At 39.4% G+C, this 7,530-nt stretch overlaps 1 protein-coding gene and 1 long non-coding RNA gene across 2 annotated transcripts in view; one reads left to right on the top strand and one right to left on the bottom strand.

Moving 5' to 3' along the window:
• Positions 1-6,750, top strand: part of Ly75 (lymphocyte antigen 75) — a 93,609-nt gene extending 86,859 nt beyond the window's left edge. The window contains exons 33-35 of the mRNA XM_031370368.1: positions 1,443-1,565; positions 3,355-3,522; positions 4,881-6,750. Of these exons, the coding sequence (XP_031226228.1) occupies positions 1,443-1,565; positions 3,355-3,522; positions 4,881-5,059 (470 nt within the window). The 3' untranslated portion in view covers positions 5,060-6,750. The remainder of the gene's footprint in view (positions 1-1,442; positions 1,566-3,354; positions 3,523-4,880) is intronic.
• LOC116090214 overlaps positions 1-7,530 on the bottom strand; it is an 81,957-nt gene that overhangs the window by 36,576 nt on the left and 37,851 nt on the right. The window lies entirely within an intron of this gene.

Raw genomic sequence — 7,530 nt, 5'->3', positions numbered from 1 at the left:
TCTATTTAATTAAAATATGTTTTTAAATGTTAACAAATCCAGATAAATTGAAATCATGTAACTTTTCTGATAATGCAATAAAAGTTAAAAAAAAAAAGAAAGCATTTTAGTTACTGCTTAAGTGCATAACAGGAACTGTGTGTGGAAACCTTGGTATGGCGTCCATGTTTAGGCATGATGGGAACTATTATAAAATATATCTATGTGTTTACATCTGTAGTCTGCCTCTTCATCCTGAGGGAGAAGATAAGAACCACTGTTGTAGATGTAGTGTGTGAGTGGGTCAGGTAAGACATTTGAGTTGATGAGGCAGACAGCCTTGGTTCATTTCTCAGCTCTCACATGTTCTCCCTAAGTGATGCTGTAGGGGGCACAGAACTGGTTCTCTTCTTAGAGAAGTGGAAACAGTGCCGGGAGTCAGGACAGTTGAGAGCATTGCAGGAATGAATGAGTGAATGGCATAAAGTTTGCACTTGAAGCACAGTGCCCCGAAGATGATGAACTCAAAACCACTCTTCTTTCAAAGGTTTCAGTTGCCTTCTTAAATTCTCTCGCTGGCTGGCTCTTTAAGCCTGAAGAAATCACTGCATCTTCTTGACATTTGGTTTCCCTCTCTGTAAGAGGTGATGATACCTCCAGCATTAGCTCCTAGATTTGCATAATGTTAAACATATTCAATACAAGGTAAAGCCTTTTTTACCTTTCAGGACGGATTTCCCAACTTACTTATTATTTATTTCTATTCTATCTGACATTACTTATAACACTGTTTTCTGCATGTGTTTAGGAAATGCTTTAAGCTTAAAGAATAGTAACTCGTTCAATCCTCTATCATTTTTGGGAACTCAGGCTGGTTATGAGCATCTACATTTTTGTGTGAGATACCATGGAAGGAAGGCAGGCGCTCCCTTGGGTCACAAGCCAGGCTCCTTTCGATTCTATTTTGAACAGAAGCAAATTTAAATCTAAGTTATACAGAAATGCTGTTTTTGAGGCATGTCCCAGAAATACAATAGGTTGCATTTTATTCATACAGTCACAAACCCCTAGTTGTCACAGTCAGCTGCTCAAACACAAAGGCCTTACTGATTTGACACTTCCAGAACAAAACAAAACCAACCAGACAAAGCAACCTGCCAGATACATGTTTCTAAATTATAAAACCTCTTGATGCAAATTTTCAACTTAAACATATTTTTTTAACTTCTTTGGAACTTTGTTTGTGGAAGCACTTTTCATGTTTAATATAGATGCCAAAAGCTTAAAGATAGTCTCTGAATGAAGCTTGAATTTCCCAATGGTCTTGTTCACAAAAGATACTGTTTTGTTTTGTTTTGTTTTGTTTTTCCAAAGGGTCCAGTTCAGAATCAATCACTCCCGAGTTACATCCTTTCTACGCTTAAAATGGAGATAATTAGGTATAATTTGTTTTCTCCCAACAGATCATTCGGCAACTGTTGTCACCATAGCAGATGAAAATGAGAATAAGTTTGTAAGCAGACTGGTGAGGGAGAACTATAATATTACTATGAGAGTTTGGCTTGGCCTGTCTCAGCATTCACTCGGTAAGTGACACATCTGTGTGCTCAGTGTGCGGAGTTCTGAGGTTGGGTGTGCTGGCCCACACCTGTATTCTAACACTCTGAACAGTTTCACCATAGTTCAAAATTAAGTCTGATATGACAGTTTTTTCAGACACGATGAGTTAAATCTAAAGAGAATTTGTGGAAGGACTTTTCGGTAAAGAACAGACCCAGGGTTTGGAAGATGAGGGTGGAATTGATAAAGAATGAGTTGCATACATAAAATTTGATAACTTGTTTCACACTTTCTCCAGATTTAAAGTACATAAAATTTGATAACTTGTTTCACACTCTCTCTAGAATTGAATATTAAATAATTTAAAATAAATGTCAACTCTAAAATATGAAGTAATCTTCAAAAAAAAAAGAGTGGGCTCAATATCGGCTGTCTAAATGGATTGTAAATGGCGTTCGCACACTTATCAAGCTGCGGGGGGGGGGGGGAAAAAGCAAAAATGGGTGGGGGTGGTCCTGAGGCCTCTTAACCCCTTCCTCCCCCAGTAGCATAGTTTTAATGACATATTTTCTTAAGGAACGGGGGGTACGGATCCCTGCAGATGTAGTTATCACACAATAAATGCACAAGCAAGCATTCTGTACCTCTATCAGAACACATCCACCACTGTCTAATAGAACACTCTATAAAGATGGAAATGGGGGTGGGAGAAATGGCTGGGAGGCTAAGGCTCCTTGCTGCTCTTACAGAGAACCCTAGGGTTTTGTTCTGTTTTCTCCTGTACCCACATCAGGTGGCTCACAACTGTCTACAACTCCAGCTACCAGAGGTCTGTATTCCATGGAACCTGTGCTGACACATACAGAAACATACACCTGCACATAGTTTAAAGTAATAGAAGTACATCTTTTAAAAATGAAATATTATTTCTCATTGTCCAAGACAGCAGTTACTAGCCACATTTATCAGTTCACCTGTGGGGAGTGCAGCTAAAAGTTTAAAGGCTTTTGATTATTTTTAATATATTTCACTGTATATGTACATGTTCATTTGTATGTCCATATATGTGCATGTGTACGTGAAAGTTAGAAGTCAATGTTGGGTAGCTGCCTGAATTTCCTCTCCACCTTATTTATGTGTGTACATATTCATGTGCACATGTACATGTGTATGTATGTGTATATAGGTCAGAGGTCGACATCAGATATCTTTCTCAGTTGCTCTCCATCTTATTATTTAAGATAGAAGTTTTCATTGAGTCTAGAGCTCACTGATTCAGTCAGAGTAACTGGCAAACAAGACCCAGGGATCCCCCTCTCTGTACCTCACTAGTGCTGGGTTCATAGGCATGGGCCAGGGTGCCCAGTTACTTTACATGGGTTTACAGGGGATCAGATTCATACCCTCGTACAAGCACTTTACTGAATGAGCCATCTCTATAGCCTATGAGGTTTTTTCTCTTTTTTTTAATAATAGCTTCATATAAAACACTAGTTCTCAACCTTCCTAATGCTGCAACCCTTTAATACACTTCTTCATATTGTGGTGATCCCCAACCATAAAATTATCTTGTGACTACATCGTAACTCTGATTTTACTACTGTTAGGAGTCATAATGTAAATATCTGATATGCAGGATAGCTGATATTCAACCCCCAAAGCAGTTGTGGTTCTCGGGTTGAGAATCACTAACATAAAATAACAACCTTCTTAGAAAATGGGTTATCTAAACCTCACGGGGCTTTTTGGCTTTTGGTTTTTTAGCACTGTGATTAGTAGCCATAAATATAACCGCACTTTATCATTTGTCTTCAGATCAGTCTTGGAGTTGGCTCGATGGATTAGATGTGACATTTGTCAAATGGGAAAATAAAACTAAGGATGGTGATGGGAAATGTAGTGTCTTAATCGCTTCAAATGAAACCTGGAGAAAAGTTCATTGCTCACGTGGCTATGCAAGAGCTGTCTGTAAAATCCCTCTGAGTAAGTAGACAACCTGTCCTTACGGGAATACTGAACAGAATGGGTCAAGAAGTAAATGTAGGGGATGTTCTTGTAGCTCAGTGGGAGAATCCTTGCTTAGTGAGTATGGGGCGCTAGGTTCAATCAGTACTCCTAGTAAATAAATAGCACATCTGTGTACTTGGTTTTTACTCACATGATCTTAAGTATTTATAAAGCATATCTCAAATTTTCACTAAGTCAGAGATCTTTTTAAATGGTAAATATATAATATGTCTCGAAATCCAAAATGAAACTCTTAAACAGCCAAATTCTCTATAAAGCTCTTCTAACTAAAAATGGGAGCTGCCAGAGAATTGGGGAAGAAATTGCTCTGAGACTATCCTCCTGGTGTGCTTAATTTTACGGCTTCCCTGTGTAGAAGTGTGAAGGTCTATTTCCCGTTGTTGCCTAGAGAAGCAACTTGTGGATAAAAGGCTGTCTTTTGGCTTGAGCAGAGGGACAGAGCTCCCTGATGTTGGGCAAGGTAAGGCAACAGGCGGCCAAGCAGCAGGAGCAAGAAGTTGCCCATCACATTTCCATCCACACACAGAAAGCAGAGAGCAGGACGGAAGTGGAGAAAGGCCACGCCCTCTCAGCCTTCTCAGGCTCAGCTCCTCCAGCAAGGCCCCGCCTACCAAAGGGGCGCATACTGAGATAGTGTGTCCAGATTCATGAGCCTTTGGGGGAGAAGTCTCACTCAGACCAGCACAGCTAGTTTGCTGCCTTTCTCTCAGGTCCTATAAAGCTTTCATAATGAAATTTGTTTTGTTTTTGTTTTTTTTGGGTTTTTGGTTTTTTTTCCTTGTTTGTTTTTTGAGGCAGGGTCTCACTATGTAGCTCTGTCTGTCCTGGAACCACCACTATGTAGACCAGGCTGGCCCTGAACTCAGAGATTTGCCTGCCTCTGCCTCCCAAGGACAGAGATTAAAGACATGTGCCACTACACCTGGCTATAAAGAACTTTAAAACCACCTAACTATTTAAAATGTTCATGAAATTGCAGTATGGGGCTGGAGAGATGGCTCAGTGGTTAAGAACACTGACTGCTCTTCCAGAAGTCCTGAGTTCAATTCCCAGCAACCACATGGTGGCTCACAACCATCTGTAATAGGATCTGATGAACTCTTCTAGTGTGTGTCTAAAGACAGCTACAGTGAACTCATATAGATAAAAATAAATAATATTTAAAAAAGAAAGAAATTGCAGTATGAACTTTAGTTTTTGTCATGAACTGATATATAAAACAACTGTAAAAATATTATTGAGCGCCGGCCACTGGTGGCACACGTCTTTGACTATTGTGTTTTTCTTACCATGTTTCAATGTATGGATTCCAGGCCCGGATTATAGAGGCATAGCCATCCTGTTCGCCGTATTGAGTGTCTTAGCGCTCATCAGCGGACTGATTTGGTTCCTCTTGCAAAGATCCCATTTCCGCTGGACAGGCTTATCCTCAGTTCGGTATGAGCATGGAGCCAACGAAGACGAGGTGATGCTCCCTTCTTTCCACGACTAACTTCTTCCAAGAGTTTGTTCACTGGCACTGGATGTTCCAGAAGCGAGACGAGCCACTTAGCATTGTCCGGCAATCAGTGTTTACTGTGTTTTTTAAGTAGAAGTCTTAGCGATGCATTCAGCGGATACATTGCTCAGCTGATGCCCTAACCGCGTGCTAATGAGTCTGTCAACGGAGCAGAGAGGACTTAAAGCCAAAATGGATGTTCGGATTGTTTACAGGGGGATACATTTAGCTAATGTGAATTTTCTCTGTAAAAAAAAAACAAAATGCAGTTGCTAAATAGATATGTACATATTTTAATAGCATTGTAACAGCCTCATAGAAAATTAAAATTGTCAGTACAAGTAGGCTCCACATCTACCTTTTATGAGCATCTGACCAAATGCAAAATTAGTACCTCAGGCAAAAACTCAACTATAAGTGAGATTAATGATGCTTCAAAATAGCCTTTTACGGCACTGGGAAAAATACAAAATAAGGCATATTTTTTACACAGAAAACGGAGCTTCTTCAAAGATGTTTCTTATATTATTTCAAAGGTATTCATACTGGTATTAATTAATTGTTACATTTCTGTTTTACTTATAGTCAGTGGGGTTTTTTTATTTTGTTTTTTTTTTTGTTTGTTTGTTTGTTTTAACTTAGAGTTAATGTTTCCTAAAGTTGGGACTGTTACTGTTAAGTTGACTGGGCATGCTGAATCAGCATGTCTGTGATGATTTTCTTTTTTACAAGGACCCAATTACAGATGAGACTTAAGCTTTTACAATTTATGTATTTCACATAGGAAATCAACTTTTTGTTGGTGGTGGCTGGAGTTTTTTGTTTTGTTTTTGTTTCTGCTTTGTTTTGTTTTGTTTGAAACATGGTTTCTTAGTGCAACAGAGTTCTGGCTGTCCTGGACTGGCTTTGTAGACCAGCTTGGGCTCCAATTCAGAGATCCCCTGCCTCTGCCTCTGCCTTCGGAGTGCTGGGATCAAAGGCTGTGCCACTGCCTCCAGCAGGCAGCTATCACCTTTTGATGAATGTATTATTTTGTTGCCTTTTTCCCTGAGCAAAACATAAAAGTGATCTTTGAATAATGTTGTTTGCTACTTCTGTATTTGTAAACAATGACAGTTTCTAATACAATGAAAATCAGAACTCTGTGATAAATGTGGAAATATTTAAAACCTAAGTGATTAGTGACACATTATTTTGTGGATGTAATTTCAATTTGAGCATCTGGAATATATTTTTACTAGTAGTGTCCAGTAAATATGGTGACTGTTTTATTCAGTGTTTCATATTTATACTTTAGAGTATTTTTGTACAAGATCCAGATTTATTTTGCTTGAGATGTTTATGCTATCATAAAGTTGTAAATAATTTTCTATTCTTTTAATTTAATCTACAACTTTCCTAAAATATTTTTCTTGAGGCCTCTTTTAAATAGTCACTAGGAGTTTCTTCAAAGGACTAAATCAATGCCACGTGACCACAGCTCTGATTATGGGCTGCTGCCATGGTAAAGTTGGCTTGCCTTTAACACTGTCGGAGTTGATCCTTGCATGCAAAAGCATCTCTAAATTAGGTTTGATTGTATCTCATGTCTAGTATGATGAGAAAGTATCCAGCTATTGCAAGTTAAGGTATTTAAAGACTTTGTGAGCACTTTTTAAAGAATAAATCTTTGTATCTCTAAATGATTTTAATCTTCTTGGCTCAGTGTCTCTTTTGTGTGTGGTGTATGTGGTGTGTGTTTGTGTGTGTATGTGTGTGTGTGTGTGTGTTTAGCACGAGTACATGAATGTGAAAGTGACCCAAAGAGGATATCAAGAGTTTTCCTCTATTGCTGTCTGTCTGCTTATCTTGCAAACTGAAAGCTTACCATTTTGTCTAGATGAGTTAGCCAGCAAGCTCCAAGGAAACACTTGTCTCTGTCCAGAAATGTTGGAGTCTCAGACATGCATAGTCATGTATGTCTCTTTATACGGGTACTTGGGATTTGAACTCTGGTCCTCATACTTGCACACGGAGAACTCTTACAGAACCATCCCTCAAACCCTCAGTGTCTCTTAGCATCTCTCAGCAGGGATCCCATCTGTGTTATATTTATTTTCATTCTTTGCGCTCCTCTTAGAAGATCCAGTGCACTTGCTCCAGAGTTCAAAAGCACATTTCCAGGGATCCAATAGATGATGTACTTGAAAGCCCTTCTCAACAAGGCCAGAACTGCCCCCTAGTGGTTTTTCCCCCATTTCCCAATACCAGCTGCCTCAACAACTTAAGACTACCCTACCCATTCCCCATTCCAGCCTTCCTTGACGTAGTTACTGCGTAAAGTCTAGGCGAATTTGTCTTTGAAAGCCAGATCCCTAAAAAGGCAAGTCAGTGGAGCCAATAAAAACTCATAGAGAGACTGGGAGTAACTGGGACCAGCGGGACCAGGCACACAGGAACTCCGCCAGCCCAGTGACTTGGATTCC

The sequence above is a fragment of the Mastomys coucha genome, unplaced genomic scaffold (genome assembly GCF_008632895.1).
Source record: "Mastomys coucha isolate ucsf_1 unplaced genomic scaffold, UCSF_Mcou_1 pScaffold15, whole genome shotgun sequence".
Lineage (NCBI taxonomy): Eukaryota > Metazoa > Chordata > Mammalia > Rodentia > Muridae > Mastomys > Mastomys coucha.
Note: the sequence above shows the minus strand (reverse complement) of the source record. Positions and strands in the feature narration are given on the sequence as shown.